Source organism: Bubalus bubalis, chromosome 2 (assembly GCF_019923935.1).
Source record: "Bubalus bubalis isolate 160015118507 breed Murrah chromosome 2, NDDB_SH_1, whole genome shotgun sequence".
In the NCBI taxonomy this organism is placed as follows: Eukaryota; Metazoa; Chordata; class Mammalia; order Artiodactyla; family Bovidae; genus Bubalus; species Bubalus bubalis.
In genome coordinates, this window is record NC_059158.1 from 174,016,363 (window position 1) to 174,036,919 (window position 20,557).

The following is a 20,557-nucleotide window of genomic DNA, read 5'->3' on the forward strand; positions in this document are numbered from 1 at the left end:
TCTGTCTCCCCACGTCTGTCTCTTCCCCATGGCGGTTCTCTCTGTCTCTTATCTCTCTCGGTCCATGGCAGTGATCAGCATTCAGCGAGAGCCTGTCTCCGCTGTTTCCAGCGACATCACGTTCCCCATGCGGGGCCGCCGGGGCATGAAGGACTGGGTGCGGTACTCAGAGGACCGCCTCTTCCTACCCAAGGAGGTGCTCAGCCTCTCCTCCCCAGGGAAGCCGGCCGCATCTGGGGCAGCGGGCAGCCTGGGCAGAGGGAGAGGCCCAGGAACCGTGCCCCCTGGCCCCGGCCACTCCCACCAGCGCCTCCTGCCGGCAGACCCCGAGGATTCCTCCTCCTACTTTGTGATTGGTGCTGTGCTCTACCGCACCCTGGGCCTCATCCTGCCTCCGCCCAGGTGAGTCCCTGGGAGGAGGGACGTGGATGGGGCTGCTGTAGATCCCGGCAGGCCCAGGTAAGGAAGGAGGGCTGAGCCTGCGCTGGCCACAGGGAGATCCGTCCGGAGCCTCCTGCAGCCTCTTGGACCTTTTGCCTGACTCTGGACACAGGTGCTTCTCAGAGATGTCCATTGCAGCTCCCAGAGGCTGCAGAGGGGTCCAGGGGGTGTTGGACTGGGTTCTAGACCTCACTCAAAGTCCTAGGCCCCACTGAACCCTAGGCCTTCCTTTAGCCTTGGCCCCATGGTAGCCTCCTGCCTTTGGTCCAAAGCACCTTCCAGGTTCCCAGCTAGGTGTGGATACCTGCTGGCAGGAGCTGACCTCAGCATCTGTCCCCCAGGCCCCCGCTGGCTGTCACATCCAGGGTGATGACAGTGACCGTGAGGCCTCCCACCCAGCCACTAGCTGAGCCCCTCATCACGGTGGAGCTTTCCTATATCATCAATGTGAGTAGGGGCCTGGGCAGGGGACCCTGGGGTAATGCAGGAAGGGCAGGCCTGTCTGATGGGGAGGTGGTGTCCCCTTGACCGTGGGCTGAACCTCTGACCGGTGGGACCCTACCATGGCAGGGTGGGTGGTGGTCGGGGTGGTGAGCACCTCACCCCGCCCTGGACTCAGCTCCTCTGCTCCCCAGGGCACCACGGATCCCCATTGTGCCAGCTGGGACTACTCCAGAGCGTGAGTTGGGCAAGGGCTCAGTGCGGGGAAGGCTGCAGCCGCAGGACTACCCCCTCGGGTGGGGGTGTCCCACCTGGAAGGCCAGAGGGCGGGTTCCTGGGCACCATCCTTGGCCTAAGGGATCAAGGGCAGACCCCGAGGCTCTGGCTGCCTGCCTCTTGGACGTGGCCTTGCCCTGGGTCTCACCTCTTCTTGGGCAGCGGCCGGCACTGGGGGTGGGACTGCCGAGCCAGGCTGGGACTCATTCCCCCTCTCCCTGGACCCAAGAGATGCCAGCTCAGGGGACTGGGATACCGAGAGCTGCCAGACGCTGGAGACGCAGGCAGCCCACACCCGCTGCCAGTGCCAGCGCCTGTCCACCTTCGCCGTGCTGGCCCAGCCGCCCAAGGACCTGGTGAGTGGGAGGGAAGTGCCCGGGCTGGACAGAAGAGGTTCCTGGGTGCCAGGGGCCATCTGTGGTGGTGGCGGGGGGGGACCTGGGTGATCCTACATGGCGTCTGTGTAGGTATATTTGTGGGAGGGCACAAGGAAGTCTGTGCCCCCGGGATGGTGCCCACAACGATGACACATGGCAGTGGGTGATTTGCCTGCATGTACACACACGTGTGCATCTGGGTGTGAGCAGAAGAGTGGGTGACAGCATAAATACGCGTCTACGTATGTGACTGGGTCTGCTCCATGCACGTGTGAAGGCAGCAGTGAGCCCCCTCTGTGTGTACGCGTGACACAGATGGAGGTGCCAGTCTGTCCTAGACAGGAAGTGGGGGAGGGCGAGGACACCCCTGCAGCTGCCCCCCACCCCCGTGACCCATCGGACTGTCTGCCCCTCTTCCCCAGACCCTGGAGCTGGCGGGCGCCCCCTCGGTCCCCCTTGTGATCGGCTGTGCTGTGTCCTGCATGGCACTGCTCACCCTGCTTGCCATCTACGCCGCCTTCTGGAGGTAGGTGGGATGGTGGGGGGTAGGGGTGGGGAAGGAGGTGTCTGGCCACCCCAGGTTGGGCAGGGCAGCTAGCTTTTCTGTCTGTGCCCACTGTGTCCCCCTGACTCCACCCCCAGGTTCATAAAATCTGAACGCTCCATCATCTTGCTGAACTTCTGCCTGTCCATCCTGGCATCCAACATCCTGATCCTTGTGGGCCAGTCGCGGGTGCTGAGCAAGGCAGGTGCAGGCTCACAGGGGTGCCGGGGTGTGAGAGCGGGTGAAGGGGGGGACGGCACACATGTGCGTGTGTATGAAACTGAAGTGCTGGATGTGTGTAGACTCTCAAGCGGGGTTTGTGAGAGAGTGTGAGTGGGAGCTGGTGTGTGTGAGCATCCATGCGGGCGTTGGAGAGGGGGGTGTGTGTGTTCCAGGGAGAGATGTCTGTGTACATCTGTGAACGTGGAGGTGAGCTGAGTGAGTGTGTGCACGTGTGTTGGGCGTGTCTGCGGGCATGAAGGAGCCCAAGTGAAGCCTCTTGCACCCCTTGCCCACGTCTGATCTGTGCTGGCTGTCCTCCTTGTGCCCCCGCGACCCTCTCTACCTGCCGCCAGCCCTGCTGGTGCCAGACGTGTGGCCCGTCCCGCCGTGACGTCGCAGGCCCTTCTGTTTGTCCCCCTCTGTGGCAGCCCCGTCTGTGCGTGGGCAGCCCGCCTGCCTGCCCGCCCACCCGCCCCCGGATGCCGAGCACCGTGTGCGTGTCACTGGGCCCGTGTCGTGCTGTGTGTGGGTGCAGGAAGACGGGGGTGCCTGGCAGGGCTCTGTGGGGGGTGGAGCTCAGGTGGGCGGCCGTGGCAGCGCCCAGCAGCAGCGGGCGTGGGAAGCCCAGCGCCTCCCACCCTGGCGGCTGCTCAGGGCCGCTCCCTGCCTTTGGTCTCCCCGCAGGGTGTGTGTACCATGACCGCTGCCTTCCTGCACTTCTTCTTCCTATCGTCCTTCTGCTGGGTGCTCACCGAGGCCTGGCAGTCCTACCTGGCTGTCATCGGGCGGATGCGCACCCGCCTCGTCCGCAAGCGCTTCCTCTGCCTGGGCTGGGGTGAGCAGGGCCCGTGCTGGACCCTGTCCCTGGGCCTTGGGGCAAGGGCAGCTGGAGAGCTTCAGCTTTGGCCCCTGGTCTGCTCTCTGGTGCCAGACGTGGCCCCGGCCCTGCTATCTGGGCACAGGGGTCAGCTGGGCTGGGGGTCTGGGAGGATGAAGGACCCCGAGGATGGGCGGCCGTCTCACTCTGGCTCCCCCACTCCCCCAGGTCTGCCTGCCCTGGTGGTGGCTGTGTCCGTCGGCTTTACCCGCACCAAAGGATACGGTACATCCAGCTAGTACGTGGGCCTCCCGGGGTGGGCAGTGGGGGTCTGTGGGCCTGATAGGGTTCGACTTCTTAGACTGCGATCCTGGCCCACGCCTGCTGTGGGCCTTCGGGCCAGTTGTCCCATGTCTGAGCCTCAGTTTCCCTGACTATAAAAGGCCGGGATTGGATGATCTCAGAACCGTTTACTCAGGGATCAGCCTTGTTTGACCCCCGCGGTAGCCCCAGAGCCTTTGTTAGAGGGGTGACCACTCTCACCCCGTCTGGGTCCTGGCCCCATGTGTGATATGACCTGGCAGCTCAGGGAGTCCTGAGGGATGGTGTTTGAGGGTGGTGGCAAGCCTCCCTGGGTATCTGATACCCCCTGTTTCCCCCTTCCCCAGCTGCTGGCTCTCTCTGGAGGGTGGCCTGCTTTATGCCTTCGTGGGCCCAGCAGCTGTAATTGTCCTGGTATGTGCCCCTGCAGTGTCTTGGGACGGGCGTGTGGCCCCAGGGGGTCTGCCTCCTCCACCTGGGGGTGTCCCTTCCAGGAGGGCATCTGGTGATCCTGTCTTCCCCCACTCCCACTCCACCGGGCCCCCAGGTGAATATGCTCATCGGAATCATCGTCTTCAACAAGCTCATGGCTCGCGATGGCATCTCAGACAAGTCCAAGAAGCAGAGGGCCGGGTAAGGGGAGGGGGGTTCTCTGTGCCGTGGCCTCGTGGGCAGTGCTGTAGGCAGGGTGGGCCGCAGCCACCCTTGGAGACTCAGGGCTTGATGATGCGACTGGGGCTCCCTGGCCTTGGGGCATCAAGGGTGCAGGCAAGGTGGGCACCCCGTGTGCTCAGCTGCAGCCCCTCGCCCACCCTAACCCACCTCTCTCTCTCTCATCTGCCCTCCCCCTCCCACCCGACTCGGGGCTCACACCGCCCCATCTCCTCCCATTTCCTGTGTGTCTCCCCCCTTCTCCCATGTCTGTGCCGCCCCCGAGGTCGGAGCGGTGCCCCTGGGCCAGCCTGCTCCTCCCCTGCTCAGCGTGTGGAGCGGTCCCCAGCCCCCTGCTCAGCTCAGCCTCGGCCAGGAACGCCATGTTAGTTGTGCCCCCGTGGGAAAGGGGGGTGGGCGGGGGCAAAAGAATGGGGGGCAGTGCTCGTGGTGGGGGGGGAGGAGGGATTCAGCCCAGCACCCATGCCAACTCCTCCCACTCTCAAGGGTGATAGCAAAGGGGGCACAGGGAATGAATGTCTGTGCCTTCCAGAATATGCTGGAGTCCTGTGCCCCCGCCACGTTGCTCCCCGCCCCTGCCCCCCACCCCCGGCTTACATTTTATTCAGGCACAGCCACACCCTCCTCCTTACACCCCCAACCTACAGAGGCTCATAGAATCTTCGGCTCTCAGAATTTTTGAGCCCAAAGAACCTTAGAATTAGAATGATAGAATCTTAGAATAAGACAATCAGAAGCTAAGAATGTTCGAATGAGTGAATCAGAGAGTCTTATCATCTGTCATAGAATCTGAGACTTAGAATTTCAGAGGCATTGACTCTCACAATCAGTTGGAGAACAGAGAAGCTTGGAGGTAGGGAATTACTAGGCTGAGATGTCCCCTGGCAGCTGTGATTCTTAAAATCCCAGCCACACAAGAGTAGAATGAATGAATGAACTCACAAGGGTTTCAGGCCCAACCTTCCACTGAGGGCCAGAAAGGCAGCTAACCCTCCCTTGACCAGTGGGGGCCCAGCTCTGGCTTGCTCACCTCCAGGGTCAGGGAGCTCACTGCCTGTGGAGGTGGCAGGGACCATCTCCAGGAGCTCCATAGAGTAGAAAGCTCCCTCTCACTTGGGCTGCCATCTGCTTCTCTGATCCAGTCTCTCAGAACTAACAGTCAAAAGCCTGGGCTTCAGAGGCAGCCAAGTTGAGTTTGCATCCTGGCTCTGGCTCTGTCTCTGCCCAGCTGGGCACACGCCAGTTTTCTCATCTGTAAATTGGGATAATAATCGCCATGCCTCTTTACTAGAGTTGTTTTGGTCCCAGTGTGACTCATGTATGTAAAGTATTCGGTGTAGGGCCTGGCAGAGCATTGGTGGTTAATCAATGGCAGCTCTCATGACTGTCATTAGGCCCTCTCTTTAGTCTTGGCTCTGCCCCCCCAGGGGTTGTGAAGGCCACTCTGCCCGCTCCCTGCCAGTGTGAACAACCCTGGACCACTCTTCCTAGGACAGGTCTTGGCCCCCTGCCCATGTCTCTGCCTTGTCCAGAGCCATGCCCACTCCTGCCTGCCCCTCCCACCCCAGTGTTCATGAGGCAGAGTGGGCAGGGTGGCACGGAGGGCAAGGCTGCCCCCACTGTGCCCTCATCGACTATTGCTGGTGGGGGCAGGCTGACACTGGTGCCCGGATGCCAGGGACCCTCTGCCTTTTTTCTCTGCCCTCCTTTGTCAAGGAGGCTGGGGACGTGTGGGTTTGGCCCTGACCCCTGCCCTCCCCCTCCCACCCCCTTACCCCACCCCCTCCACCCCCGCCAGCTATGGTCTTTCTGCCCAGCTCTGAGCAAGCACCCTAGAGCCTGGCACCTCCTCCTTGGGAAACGGAGGTGGAGGAGCTCCTGCCGCCCTGGCCCCTCATCTCCCCTGAATATTTGTGCTCTGTGATGTCCTCCGTCCTCTCCGCCCGTTTAATCTTCCAGTGTGTCTCTGCCCGTCTCATCCCCGCTCTCACCGTGTCTGTCTCGCTTCGTCCCTCTTCCTCTCCTCCCCTCCCAGAGTCTCTGGGGATGCGGCCCAGGCCTGTGATTTTGTGCAAATTGGGGCTAAAACTCACAGCATCTGTATCTGTCTCCCTCCTCCTCCTCTGTCCCGCTGGTTCTCTCCAGTCTCTCCGTCTGTCCCCTGATGCTGCCTCTGGCTCCGTCCCTGTGTCAGTGTGTCTGTCCCCTCCTCCTTCCTGGTCCTCCAGTTTTCTGCTCTTTGTCTTTGTTCCGATTCTCTGCCCCCAGCTGCTCAGCCCCTCTCTGCCAGGGGACATGACTGAGGTTGTATCGTTGGGGGCCCCGCCAGTCTTGGGCAGCTCAAGGGCCCCAGGCTGAGTGCAGGCCCAGGCTCAGTCCAGCCTGGTCCCCGGGAAGGTCCCCGACGGACCATCTGCCTCGTCCTCAGGGCCTCACTCTGGAGCTCCTGCGTGGTGCTGCCCCTGCTGGCGCTCACCTGGATGTCTGCCGTCCTGGCCATGACAGACCGCCGCTCCGTCCTCTTCCAGGCCCTGTTCGCTGTCTTCAACTCTGCGCAGGGCTTTGTCATCACGGCCGTCCACTGCTTCCTGCGCCGAGAGGTGGGCTGGGCCTCTCCCTGGCCACATCCACCCCTGCCCACGACCACGCCGGTCCCTTGCCGCTCCCCATGGTGCAGACGAGCACAGCTGGGGAGGATTAAGGCCCTGGACAGGCCCCCATTTGCACAGCTCTTGGTGTGGAAGCTGATAACCTGGGCAGCCTTGGCCCCCCTGGGGCTCCTACCCACCCCCCTAGGCTGGATACACTGCTTTGCTTCCATGCCCATCTGGGTGCCTGGGGTGGAAGGCACAGCTCGCCGTAGCCAAGGGGCCCTGTGGTGGCCTCAGGCCCAGCAGGCACCTGCTGTCCCCAGGTCCAGGATGTGGTGAAGTGCCAGATGGGTGTGTGCCGGGCTGATGAGAGTGAAGACTCCCCCGACTCATGTAAGAACGGGCAGCTGCAGATCCTGGTGAGTGAGGAGGCCCAGGCAGGGCACAGGTCAGTTCTGAGTGCCCCCTGCCCTAGACCCCTCACCTTCCCCTTCCCTATTCTCTGTCCCCATCTTTCTGGGAACAGAGATCAGGTTTGATTCTGGCTCAGCCGCTAACAGCTGAGTGGCCTTGGGCAAGTCCCCCCTTCAGATATCCCCCGCTCTTGGGTGGGGCTGGAGGAGACCACACCAGGGACCCCTCTGCTCTGTTGGGCAATGTGCCATGGGCAGACTGTCTGGCTGGGTAGGGAGGGGCCTGAGTTCCCTCCCACCCTGATACATGGATCCTCTCTCTGCCTGTCTGCTCTCTCCCTCTCTGCCTATAGTCAGACTTTGAAAAAGATGTGGATCTGGCTTGTCAGACTGGTGAGTGTGCCAGGGCAGCGCTGAGAATGGCCCCAGATATGGGGATGAACAGGGGGCCCCCCAGCCCTACCATGGGACGCTCCAGTGGATTCTGGCTGTGGGGTCCAGCTTTTGAGTCAGGCAGCCCTGAGCTGGAGTCAAGGCTGTGAATACCACCCACTGTATGACTTTGAGTGGACAGCTTACTCCTGGAGCCTCACTTATAAAGGAGAGAAGTCTCTTCTCTAGGGTGGATAGGAGCCTTAAATCAATTAGGGGACCAAATGCCTAGCAGGGTGCTCAGCACAAAGTGGCTGTTATATTATTGTGTCATTTCCATGATTCTTATGAGAATCTCCAAGTTTTGTCACCTAGGGCGGAGCTGCCCAGGGAGCAGGAAGGAACAAGGCCCTTTTGACAGCCTTGGGGCTGTGGGGTCAGAGGTCAAGACCTGCACCTGGGCACTGTGGGGGCAGGGGCCTTGGCTTCGTTCCTTGCTTTGCCTGGCTGTGGACCTCGGGGATAGTCACTGTCTTAACCCCCGTGTTAACCACCCAGCCGTCACTCCGGGACTCAGTTGCCCCTAGCATCCAAGCTCAGGGCCTTGATACCTGCCCAGCCTGGGCAAGGGGACATCTGGGGGCTCCTGCTCCCCCGGACTGACTTCTCTCTGCTCCTGCCCCCAGTGCTGTTCAAGGAGGTCAACACTTGCAACCCATCCACCATCACGGGCACGCTGTCCCGCTTGTCTCTGGACGAGGATGAGGAGCCCAAGTCCTGCCTCGTGGGCCCCGAGGGCAGCCTCAGCTTCTCACCACTGCCTGGCAACATCCTGGTGCCCATGGCAGCCTCGCCAGGGCTGGGGGAGCCACCGCCCCCACAGGAGGCCAACCCCGTGTACATGTGTGGAGAGGGCGGCCTGCGGCAGCTGGACCTCACGTGGCTGCGGCCGGCCGAGCCGGGCTCTGAGGGGGACTACATGGTGCTGCCCCGGAGGACTCTGAGTCTGCAGCCTGGCGGCGGGGGCGGAGGTGGCGAGGATCCCCCTCGGGCCCGGCCTGAGGGCACCCCCCGGCGGGCCTCCAAGTCCCTGGGCCACACCGAAGCCTACCCCAGCTTCCTGTCTGTGGAACACTCGGGCCTGGGGCTGGGCCCTGCCTATGGGTCTCTACAGAACCCCTACGGGATGACCTTCCAACCGCCGCCGCCAACACCCAGCGCCCGCCAGGTGCCAGAGCCGGGGGAGCGCAGCCGGACCATGCCCCGAACCGTGCCTGGCTCCACCATGAAGCTGGGCTCCCTGGAGGTGAGGAGCTGCTGGGCCTGGGGTTGGGGGTCAGAGGCCTGCCCTAGGGCGCCCGTGACTGTTTGGCAGCAGCCGGGAAGGGACAGCTGGCAGCTTCCCCATACAAAGTCCCAGGAAGTATACATGCTGTGGGCTTCTCCTCCGTTGATGCCCATGGCAGCTCCAAGGGAATTCTGGCTCCTCTGAGCTCCTCAGATGGGCCTGGTCTCCACACACTGAGGGTGCCCTTCTCGAAGGTGCTCACATTTGCTTAAGTGCCTGTTTTGGGGTGAACCAGTCAGGGTGGGCCCTCCTTAAAGGGGCCCATGGCTCAGGCCTGGTGCCTTATTGCTAGGGAAGCCGTATCTAGGGGCTGAGGACCTGGGCCTCCAAGTCCCTGAGTTCAGATCTGAGTGCTGCTGGATCAGCAATGAGATCTGGTGCCCAGTCTCCCCTCCCCGAGACTCAGGTAATCTCTCTTCGCCCTAATCTCTCTGAGCCTCAGTCTCCTCATTTATAAAGTGGGGATAACGTAGCAGCCTCTTGGTAGAGTTGCGAGGACTAATTGATCGATATAAAACATTTATCTCTGTGTGGAGCAGGTAGAAAGTGCTAGATAATTGAGGAGTGTTACTGTTACCGTTCCTGAGATCAGCCTCAGGCACTGCCCACAGGCCTGTGGTAATTGCCTCGCTCTTCCCCCCCGGGGAAAACAAGCCCCTCTCTTTCCATGCCTATGTGTTTTCTGTGGCTGCCCTGCCTTCTGTCTGGCTCCCTCAGGCCCACTCCCTGCAGGGAATCACTGGCAACAAGCAGTTGATAGTGACCCACTGTAGAACTCTAGAACATTCTAGAACTTTCATTGGCAGGATGACGAAGGTGTGGATGAGGGAAGTGGCAGGAGTCACCACTTGGGCACTGTTGGCTGCTCATGTTTGGGCCCCAGAAACCGGCTCCCCATCCTCCCTATGGAGAAAACTAAGTTAGCAGCTAGAAGGTTCGCAAGTTTAGTTTTTCCTCCCAAAATGTTTCTTGAACATTTGGTGCCTGCTCCTGCCGCAGATGGCAGAAACAGGAAGGCGTCACAAAGACAGAAAACTCTCGACACGGGCAGTGGGGAGGGGAGCGCTCAGCATCATGGCAGGTTTTGTTCTGTGGACACCTGCCCATGCTTGGGCCCCTGAGGAGGGGCCAGCACTGGGCTCCTTGTGTGGGAGGTAGCAATAAACGTGGCAGAGCCTTAAGGGGTCAGGAATGACGTCCAGAATTCTGGTGTGGGCAACTGCGATGGGGCGGGGGCGGAGGAGTGCGTTTGGGGCGGGGGAGGTTAGAGTTTATTCCATTGGGCGCAGCTGTGTGCGCGGTGTCTGTGGACAGGAGGGAGCAAGGAGGAGTTCCACGGCCTCTGAAAGTGCAGTGTGACCAGAAATGGGGAGGACACGCATATGCATGGTGAAGGGCTGGGGAGAGTCCAGGGCAGAGTATCGGGGCCTAGAGTTGGAGAAATCAGGGTGGGTGGCTGAGAAAGAGCAGGCAGGGAGGTGGAAGGACCAGGAGAGGGTGTCACCAGCTGCAGTGGTGGTGAGTGTGTGTGCGGGCCTGGGACTGGGGAAATCTAGATGGTGATTTTAGCCACATCCTTGAGGACTTGTGGGCAAGTCCTTTCTCCCTGGACCTGTTTCCCTGGTATAACCTGGGAAGGTTGGTCTTGGTCTCATGAGTGCTCCCATGCTGACATTCTGAGACGCTGAGGACTTCCTGAGTGGCACTGGACGCGGCGTAGGCCACTGGGGCCTTGAAGGTGGTCTTGGGCAAGTGAGAGTCGGGAGAGGCATGAGGGAGGGAGGCGGGGCCGAGTTTGGCAGAAAAAAGGGACAATCGAAGGAAGGCTTCTGTGATGCTGAGTCCTGTATCTGCAGCAGGATGGAGGTTTCCAGGGAGAGGGGAGCCTGTTGGTGTCAGAGAGGATGGGACGAGGTGGGCCAGGACAGGGATTGCCTCCGGGGCACAGAAGAAGGAGGGTCTGCCCTGTGGTCTGGCCTGGGGATCTGTGTCCCTGCCTTGTTGGAAGTCTGCACTGTGGCATCTGGCCACTGTGTAGGTGCGCGTCTACACGTGTGCCCGCCTGCGTGTACCCCTTGGGGTGGGATTGCACTTCAGTGCCTCATCTCTCATGCCTCTGCCCCATTTCCACAACCTCAAGGGCTACCCTTTAAAGGATTCCTAACTCCTGGGCCTAGGCAGGGGTACAGACCCCGAGGGAGCAGACTTCCTGTCTCTAAAGCCCCTGCACTTGGTTAAAAAGTTCTCTTCTCCTTCACTGCCTCCTGGTTGCTCCTTCTCAGCGAAAGAAGTTACGGTATTCAGACCTGGACTTTGAGGTAAGTGCTCCAGTGCACGTGTGTGTTGCATTGTGTGTGTGTGGGGTGGGGGGGTGTCTGGCCGTGGAGGGTCCCCTCCTAAAATTAATCCAAGCGCCAGTGCATGGCCTGAGCCCATGACAGTCCCTCCGCTGCCCAAGGCCAGAGTTCTGGGGTGAAGACCAAACCAGGCCTTGTCCCAGAGGGGGCCCAGCAGCAGGCGGGGATGTGGGGACCCAGGTGCTGAGTGCTCCGTGGGGAGCACCTCTCCTGATGCCCTGTGGCTCCCAGAAGGTGATGCACACCCGGAAACGGCACTCGGAACTCTACCACGAGCTCAACCAGAAGTTCCACACTTTCGACCGCTACCGCAGCCAGTCCACGGCCAAGGTGAGAGCTCCTCCTATGGCTGCCCCTGCCCAGAGCTGGGGGCCCGACTGGGCACAGTGGCCCCTGTGGTCAGACCCTGAGCCATGGTCCCCTGTTGCAGAGGGAGAAGCCGGTGGGGGGGCGGTGTGTGCGTGTGTCTGTGTGTGTCCCTGGGTGGAGCGGCCAGATGGAGCGTGTCCAGCATAAGTACCCCGGACTGGGTAGGGGTGAAGTGGCCCATGAGGCACTCATTTTTCTCCCTGCCCTCCTCCCCAGCCTCAGCCTGCCTCACCATGGGCCTGCCTGTGGCATAAGCAACAGTCTGGGGTTTTTGGGGAGGTGGTATCGGTGGGGCCTCCCCCAGGATCTTGAGGAGGATGGGCAGACAGGAGACATGGTCTCAGAGGCCCGCTCTGAGCACAGGGGTCAGGAACCCAGCTCTGGAACTGGTGGATCTGGATTTGAACCTCACTTGATTGGTGGTAACATGGGACATCACCGGCCCTCTCCTTGGGCCTCTTCAGTTGGTTCTTCTGTACAATGGGTGGGAGGGTTTTGGGCCATCTTCACCGGCCCTTTTTGCTCCACCCACAGGAGAAGCCCAGTCCAGGGGAGCGTCCTGGCTTATCCCAACAGCGGCGACATCAGAGCTGGAGCACCTTCAAGTCTATGACGCTGGGCTCATTGCCCCCCAAACCCCGAGAGCGGCTGGCCCTGCACCGGGCAACAGCCTGGGAACCCACAGAACCACCGGATGGCGACTTCCAGACAGAGGTGTGAGTGCCACGCCGGACTGCCCACTGCGTATAAATATTATATATCTCTCTATTTTCACACTCCACTTTGGAACTACCCAGGAGCCAGCGCCCCCTCCCCTCTCCCGAGGGCTGGGCAGGGAGGCACAGTGGACTCGGCCAGGCTGGGGGAGCCAGACACGGTGTGCCCGGGGGGCCGGGGCTCTTCCCTGTTTCTCAGAGGCCCCTCAGCTCCTGGAGCCCCATCTTCACCCCCAGCCTGTCTGTCCCTGTCCCGGGCTGGGGAGGGGGGAGGGGAACTTTGTTGGGAATAAACTTCACTCTGTGGATTTTGCTTCTGAGCTGCTTGCTTCCCCAGGAGAAGGCCCAGCCCTGGGACCCGCAGCTTTGTTCCTCTGTCTCTGATTCACTTCTCTTGGTCTTGACACATTGTGATGGGGTCCAGCTGGGAGGGGGAGAGGGGTGGCCTGGGCTATGACCTCATCTTTACCCCTGACTCTCTGGGTGACCCTGGACACATCCCTTCCCCTGTTGGGGTATAGGGTAAGCAGATTGGGAATGTAGGGTGGGGCTCCTTGAAGCCAGACTTCCTCAGTGGCTTTGATGGGCATGGCTGCCTTTCACTGAGACCCAGAGGCCAGGCAGAGCTTAGTGACCTCAGTTTCCTCATCTGTGAAATGGGGATGGTGACAGTACCTACCTCATAGGGTTGTTATGAGAATGAAACAATGTAACAGATATAAAGAGCTTAGTGAGTGCCTGGCACATTAGCTGTTTAAGTATTAGCTGTTGTCCGAGATACTTGGTCTCCTGCTGTGCTCCCTGTTAGGAGCTCCACACCCTCGGCCTGGACCCCTCACCACAACTTTGCAGGAAGGTTTTACGTGGCCCATTTTGTGGATAAGAAAATGAAGCCAGAGGTGGGAAATGACTTGCTCAAGGCCACAGTCAGAGGCAGGACTGGGACTGCATCTTTATCAACACTCTCCTAGTAGGAATGGAAGCTTGAGCTCAACTTGCAGGGACCCAACCTTCATGGTTGCAAGAAACGTCAGGGAGCTGGGTGCTGGGGGATCCTCAGGTTCCAGGGCTCAGGTGGATGTGGGGAGGAGGGGCCAGGCCAGCTTGGTGCCAGAGGGCAATTTCTAGGGCATAGTCTTTACAGGCCTGAGTGAGTGGACGCTGCTCGGTTCCCAGGAATCTAGAAGTGACCGGATAGGATCAGTGTGGAGATGTGTTGCTCTGGCTCTTCTGTGGTTAAGCAGCCACGGGAACAGAGGCCACAGGTACATCTTCTGCTCAGTTAACAGCATGGGCGCCTCTGAGACACAGGCACAGCCCCTTGGGGAGCTGACCTTCTCTGGGGTGGACATGTCAGAGGGAAGGATTAGGTGTGGCAGGGGACTGAATGGGGGAGAAGGAAGAAGGGACTGGCTACTGGGGTGGGGGTGGGTGCCACAGATGATGGCCTTCTGGAGCGGCTGGAGGACTGGGGGTCATGGTGGTACAGGCTCCCCCAGGCTCCTCTGAATCCTGCCACCTGTGGGCCCAGTCAGAGGAGAGAGCGGACCACCTCCCCCCCAGGTGATTGCTCAGCAGCTGGGCTTCCCTCCCCTCTGGCAGTGCCAGCACTTCTGGGCGCAAAGCGTTCATTCAGGTACCACCTCATTTGAGTCTTCAAGGTGGGTATTGTGATTCCCCCATTTTACAGACGAGGAAATCAAGGCTCAGAGAGGGGCCAAACCCCCCATGGCTTGTAAGCTGCTATATTGGAACTTGCGGCCAGAAGGAGAAGAGCCCTGGTACCAGCCAGTTTAGGCGGAAGGGGACTTTGGTTGAAGTTGCAGCACTGGGGGCAGTGGGCGGGTGGTCAGTCTTGGGCAATGGGAGCCAGGGTCAGGGTGTGGCCAGATCTGCCATCCCTTCCAGCTGCTCTGAGTGTCAATGCCAGTCTTTCAGGCAAACTTCCTCACTCCCCTGGGCCCCCAGGCTTCCTTCTCCCAGCTCAAATCGCTCAACTCTGCCCTCAGAGGGAAAGAAACTTTCTCTTGAATTCCAATCAGAAAAACCCCCAAGGAAGGACTCTGATTGGCCCCAGTCAGGGGGTGGGGCACTGTGATTGGCAGCCCCCTTGAACACCGCAGGGGAGGGGGAGGGGGCGTAGGTCTCTAGAAAAGGGAGCCGTATTCCCAGTTGTGCTTAGTCACTCAGTCGTGTCTGACTTTGCAACCCCATGGACTGTAGCCCGCCAGGCTGCTCTGTCCATGGGATTCTCCAGGCAGGAATACTGGAGTAGGTTGCCATGCCCTCCTCCAGGGGATCTTCCCAACCCAGGGATTGAACCCAGGTCTCCTGCATTGCAGGCAGATTCTTCACCGTCTGAGCTCTTCCCAGAAGGGGGTTTAAAGGCTCACGCAAACAAAGCCCCCTGTCTCTGACCTTGTGCCAGCAGACCCCACCCCACATTCCTGGGCTAGGCTTTCTCTGAAGCATCACCTAAAGCCCTCTGGGTGCCTTTCCTTTGTTCCTGCCTTCCTCCTTCCCAGCGCTGGGCTCCACTGGCTGCACTAGGATCTCTCCAGCTGAGATACAATGTGCATCCCCCCACCCACCCCCCTTGCCATTTCTTAGTTTCTTGCTTTGTATCTGGTTTGAGGAGGAGGGTTAATATTCACCTGATTGATTCTGCGCCAAGAGCAGAGCTGCAGCAGAGGCTCCTGGAGGGCTTTGAGACTCACCACCTCCATGGTCAGAGGCAGAGCTTTCCTGTGTGGAGGGCTGTGCTCCTCTCTGCCCCCGAGTCCCCACTCCCCAGGCACTGATGCCCTGTGTCTCCTCAGACGGGTTGCCGGGCCCTGTCTGACTTGGGTTTCCGTATCTATATAGTCCTGATTGCCCTTTCCTTTGGGCTAATATCTAATAACTGTTGTGTCTTTCTTTTTTTTTTTTTTTAAAGTCTTTATTGAATTTTTGTTACAGCATTGCTTCTGTTTTGTGTTTTAGTTTTTGGCCCCTAGGCATGTGGGATCTTAACTCCCTGACTGGGGATCAAACCTGCACCCCCTGCATTGAAAGGTGAAGTCTTAACCACTGGACCTCCAGGGATGTCCCCTGTCCTGTCTTTGATCTCATTGTCTTTCTTGTTCTTTCTGCCTCCAGTCACTACCTAGCTCTAGTGTGATCTTTCCAAAATGCAGATCTGGCCAGGCCACTTCTCTCCCTACTAAGACGCCTTCCATCCACCCTGGAATTAGCCTAGAATGCGAGGCCTTTGGTGATGTGATTGTTGCCTACCTCTCCTGACCCATCTCCCTCACCTCTATGCCTTTGCACGTGCCATTTCTTCTGCCTGGAACTTCTGCCGGCTCCCATTGGCAACTTCCCCTTTAGCCTTCCAGATGCAACCCCAGTGGCCCCCTCCATGAAGCTGCCCCTGAACTCCCCGCCTCAGCCCTCAGCACTCGCTGGGCTCCCACAGCCCTGGCACACGTTGCCACTCTTGCACTGTCGCTGGCTGTCATCTGTGTCAACTGGTTTGGGTTTGTGCACTCAGCTGAGGGCTCCATGTAGAACTGTGGCTCTTTACTGAGAGACCAGAAAGTGAAAGGGTTAGTCACTCAGCCCTGTCCCACTCTGCGGTCCCATGGACTGTAGCCTACCAGGTTCCTCTGTCTCTGGGATTCTCCAGGCAAGAATACTGCTATGGTAGCCATTCCCTTCTCCAGGGGGTCTTCCTGACCCAAGGATCAAACCCAGGTCTCCCACACTGCAGGCAGATTCTTTACTAAACCACCAAGGAAGCCCTGAGAGAGATGGAATGCACAAATCTCTCTAAACAATGGTTTTCTCATCTGCAAAATGGGGATACTGATCATCCTTACCCAGCCTTCCTGTATCCAGAACATGGCTTAAGATTATTCCCAGGGAGAGTTTTGCAGGTGGTATCCATTCCTCCCTCCCGTTATTCCTTCCTGGGCCTTAGTGCTAGCTTAGGACCCCAGGTGGGAAGTGAGCCCAGATGCTGTCCAGGGTGCTGAAAGAGACTTGCCACCCTCCCAGGCAATAAGGAGACAGCAGCCTGAGCAGCTCACCCAAGCTCACCTGCAGCCTTTCCTTGCCTTTCAGACTGTGGCAAGGTCATGGGTGAGCAGACCATCCCCACTTTCATAAGATCATACCCTGGGAATGTCCAACAAAAATATAATGCAAACTCTCTCTCACTCTCAAAGTTGCTCAGTCGTGTCTGACTCTTTGCAACCCCATGGACTGTAGCCCGCCAGGCTCCTCTGTCCATGGAATTCTCCTGGCAAGAATACTGGAGTGGGTAGCCATTCTTTTCTCCAAGGGATCTTCCTGACTCAGGGATTAAACCTCAGTCTCCCACATTGCAGGCAGATTCTTAATCTGTCTGAGCCTAATGCAAGCTACATATGTAATTTAAAGCTTTCTAGTAGCTATTTTTTTTAAAGTAAAAATTAACAACATTCATTTAAATAATCTATTTAGCCCACTATATCAAGAATGTTATTATTTCAAAAACATGTAATCAGTATAGAAAATTATCAACGAGCTACTTTACATTCTTTTTCCTTACCTAATTCTCTGAAAGTGTGTGCATTACATGTACAGTATGTCTCAATTCAGAATTGAGGACTCAGTAGCCACATGTGGTCAGTGGCTATCATATTAGACAGCACAGCTCTAGACAGAATAAAGGCAGTGACCTTGGGCAAATCAATTCAGTGACCTCTGAAAAGGAGGTAGGAATACTACCTGCCTCAACTGGTCACAGGAGGATTCATGGAGGTGATGTAAGATGGGTTCCCAGCTCAGTGCCAGTACCGAGTAGGTCCAAAGTCGATATTCCTGGGATTTGGGTATTCAGGAGACACTAGTTGGCAGAAAGGGGGTGTTAGGGATGTAGGAGAAGGTCCTGAGGAGACCTGTGCACTGGTATCTGGCCTACTTACACTACACACCCCCTGCCCATATCCTCTACAACCACCCTCACAACCCATCTTCCTTTTTTCCCACCTGCAGCCCCAGATCCTGGGATAAGGGAGGCAGGTTAGGAAAGGCACTTGGATCAACATATTAAAACTCAATTGAGTTTAATTCACTTCCATTAGACACCAATTAAAAGAAAATTAGGTGGCCTAGGTGGCCAGAGGGAAAACCTGGGTGGAGGGTGCTGCCAACTTCTGTCTCTCTGGACTCGTTTCCCTTGAGGCTGCTTCTTGCACCCCCTGGGCAGTTCATGGGGTCCAACAGCTGGGGCTTTTTAGAGCCAGTCCCCAGTGCCCCCTATTACTCCTCCTTGCACTCTTCCAAGGACACCAACCCCAGGAACCCCTCTCAGGCCCTTGAAGCACTTGCTTGGTGTCCAGGGCAGTGGAGACTCAAATAAGGGCTTTGGAGTTTCAGACTAGTGGAAATCCAAGAAGGGTGCTGGGTAGGGGTTGGCAGGATCAGATTTAATAGGGTTGCTCAGGGTGGATGGGAAATGGATGGGGCAGTTACTGAAGAGTGAGATGGATACGGAGAGACCAATGAAGAGACCACCCATAACAAGGAAACTTAAATTAGGGGGATGCTACATGGCAACCCACTCCAGTACTCTTGCCTGGAAAATCCCAGGGATGGAGGAGACTGGTATGCTACAGTCCATGGGGTCGCAAAGAGTCGGACACAACTGAGCAACTTCACTTTACAGAGGGGGCACGGAATCTGAATGTATGCGGCAATGGACTTGTCAGCCCCTGGTATGGGTGTTATCAGAAGGAGCTAAGGGCGACCTGTGGGCTTCTGTCTTAACATGCCCAGATGGATGACCATGCCATTGAATTCGGAGGCCAGGAAGAGGATCAGCTGTGGGGGAGACAATTACGACTTCCACCTTGAGCCTGTTAACACTGCAATACCTTGGAAATAGTCAAGGGGGAATTTCAAGTAGGAAGTAGGTGGTTAGAAATACAGGACTAGAATTCAGGAAAAGGGCGGGATTAGAGTCACTGACATGGCAGGAAGCATACTGGAACAGGCTGCAGGGTGAGGGGGAGGTGAAGAAATTAAGGCAGGATAGACAATTTCTGAAATGGAGCTATGAAAAGAAGGAAAGAAAGCTCAGGGGCCACTGTTGATTCTGAAGGTGAAGTTACCTGGAGAGGATGATGGAATGTTTCCAAGGATGGAGAGGCCGTCCTTACCCCCTCCCCAAGATCCTACATAATGATAGACCAAAAATAACCAGCCTTACCGTCCTGGGAGGCAGGGTCCTGAGCCCTGGTAATGGATGTCATCACAGAGATTGATTCTGCTCATTTGCTGGGCGGCAGGCCAGCCACAGCTCCTGAAGGAGGGTGTGGGAGGAGAGGGGTGGGCATTCAACGAAACCTTGGCTCTAAGGTCTTCTGGGAAGAGGGAACTCTGGACTCTAGAGTAGGGAGCTCCCAGGCACAAGATGGACAGACAAACCCACTGCCTTGGGCTCTCTGTGGCCCTTGTCCCTGTTCCTTCTGACCAGGCAGGAACAGGGGTGAGCTCACCTCACAAGCCTCAGCTGCCCACTGACCCTGCTCCAGGCTGGTATGTCCCAATCCCTGGCAGTGGCACAGCACAGTACCAGCCATCAATCCAGGCATCCCCAGGGTCAACCGAGAAAGTCAATATTTAATTTGGGCACCATGTTAATGCCATCGATTGCTGACTCCCCTCCTCCACTTCCTCAGACTCATTTGTCACTTCCCACCCATGGGGGTGGGGTGGGGTGTTGCAGTACTGGAACCCAGGGGCGGTGGAGCTCAGCCAGGGTCCGCTTGGGAAAACTGGCTGCATGTGGGGGTGCTGCCCTTAGCCACCCAGCCTCCCATTCTCCCTGAAAACCACTGATCTGCTTTGTTTGAGTTTCCTGAGCTCTGTCTCCAGCAAGGAGCAGGTGGGGAGGTATACATTCCTCCAAGGCAGGGACTGAGCCTGACTCCCTGCAGGGTCGGTATATAGAGCAGGTGTGGCTGCAGGTTGAGCATTGAAGGGAAGGATATAAACCATGAAGGACCCACCGTGGGACAAAAGTGAGGCCCAATCCTGAGACCCAGAACCCGAGGGCCGTGTTGGCTCAGGCTTCTGGAGCCCCTCCCAGGTGCCCATCACCGTGCCCGTGTGATGCTGTGGAACCCACACAGGGACTTTATATGGAGTCCTTCTCTGGGCCCTGGAGGTGGGCTTCGGGGAGAGTTGAGCTTAGAGACCTAGATCCCCTCTGAGCAGTGAAAGAGGCTGAGGGGAGGGCAGAGCCCATCTCAAAACTAGGCTGGGTCCAGCTCCAGCATGTGTTCTTGTCAGCTCTGTGGATCCAGATATGGGCTGGGGGGCTGTGCCCCTGCACCCGGCCCAGCCCCCCCACCCTCAGGAAGGGCATGGAGTCTGCTTTACGGGCCAGGCTTGTGCTCAAACCACAACTCCGTCCCAAACTTCTGATCGACCTTGGGTAAATTAAATAACCTCTCTGAGCCTTAGATTCCTCTTCTGAGAAGTTTCTTAGGGCCTGGATCATTTTTTATAGTTTTAGAGGGTCAGGGATGGGCAGGGGCAAACCTTGGCCCAAGGGGGAATTACGAGAGTTCTCACACCAAGCAGTTGTCACATCTGGTGCAGCCTTGAGAAGCTTCTGGCAACATGCTCTGAGGCTGCTCACTATCAGTTAGGCCTGGGCCACTGTGGCCCCCTTGGTGTTCCTCATTATGCAGAGCTCAAGAGCCAAGACTGTGTCACCAAGGGGACAGTTGGGTCAGGCCGGCCATGTGGCACTGGGTGTGACCCAACAGGCAGTCCAGCTTGAGGCACCAGCAAGGTGGCAACAACATAGGTGCACACACACACACGTGTGTGAAGAAATACTGCTTCGATGAACTTGTCCAGAGTTTTGTGATTGAAAAATCCACAAAGAAGTTGTTTTCATTTCAGCAGACATGTAAGTATTATGCCTCGTGGGTTACTGTTATTTCTGTTACGAATCATGTATGGGGAGTATGAGGACATCTAAATGTCTTAGTCTGGCCCAGATGACTCCCATTCTGAGCTGCCGAAACTTCACAGCAGCCCAGCTGACCCACTCGGAGCCACTCAGTCAAGTCTAAAGCCAGAAGAGCCTGGCTTGGTCATTCATTTATTCTGTAAACATTGTCTGATGCCAAGTTGTGCCAGACCCTGAACTGGGCACTGACAATGTAAAGATGAGGAAGACATACTTTTAAAGAAGGACACAGAAGAAGAGGGAAGCAGGACAAAGGGATGGATTTTCTT

At 57.8% G+C, this 20,557-nt stretch overlaps 1 protein-coding gene across 11 annotated transcripts in view; it reads left to right on the forward strand.

The window, feature by feature from the left end:
• Positions 1–12,590, forward strand: part of ADGRB2 (adhesion G protein-coupled receptor B2) — a 36,677-nt gene extending 24,087 nt beyond the window's left edge. For 5 of the 11 annotated variants that reach the window (XM_006054602.4, XM_025278536.3, XM_025278535.3 and 2 more), the window contains 18 exons: positions 72–402; positions 783–888; positions 1,077–1,120; positions 1,388–1,514; positions 1,958–2,061; positions 2,178–2,280; positions 2,986–3,136; positions 3,347–3,416; positions 3,787–3,853; positions 3,987–4,072; positions 4,377–4,475; positions 6,540–6,711; positions 7,026–7,121; positions 7,469–7,508; positions 8,174–8,793; positions 11,118–11,153; positions 11,424–11,522; positions 12,096–12,590. In XM_006054602.4, coding sequence (XP_006054664.2) covers positions 72–402; positions 783–888; positions 1,077–1,120; positions 1,388–1,514; positions 1,958–2,061; positions 2,178–2,280; positions 2,986–3,136; positions 3,347–3,416; positions 3,787–3,853; positions 3,987–4,072; positions 4,377–4,475; positions 6,540–6,711; positions 7,026–7,121; positions 7,469–7,508; positions 8,174–8,793; positions 11,118–11,153; positions 11,424–11,522; positions 12,096–12,281 — 2,537 coding nt within the window. In that variant the 3' untranslated portion in view covers positions 12,282–12,590. Of the gene's footprint in view, positions 1–71; positions 403–782; positions 889–1,076; positions 1,121–1,387; positions 1,515–1,957; positions 2,062–2,177; positions 2,281–2,985; positions 3,137–3,346; positions 3,417–3,786; positions 3,854–3,986; positions 4,073–4,376; positions 4,476–6,539; positions 6,712–7,025; positions 7,122–7,468; positions 7,509–8,173; positions 8,794–11,117; positions 11,154–11,423; positions 11,523–12,095 lie in introns of those variants that run through there. The other 6 variants (XM_025278534.3, XM_044937989.2, XM_025278533.3 and 3 more) reach the window with 5 other exon arrangements.
• Positions 12,591–20,557: the final 7,967 nt, after the last annotated feature.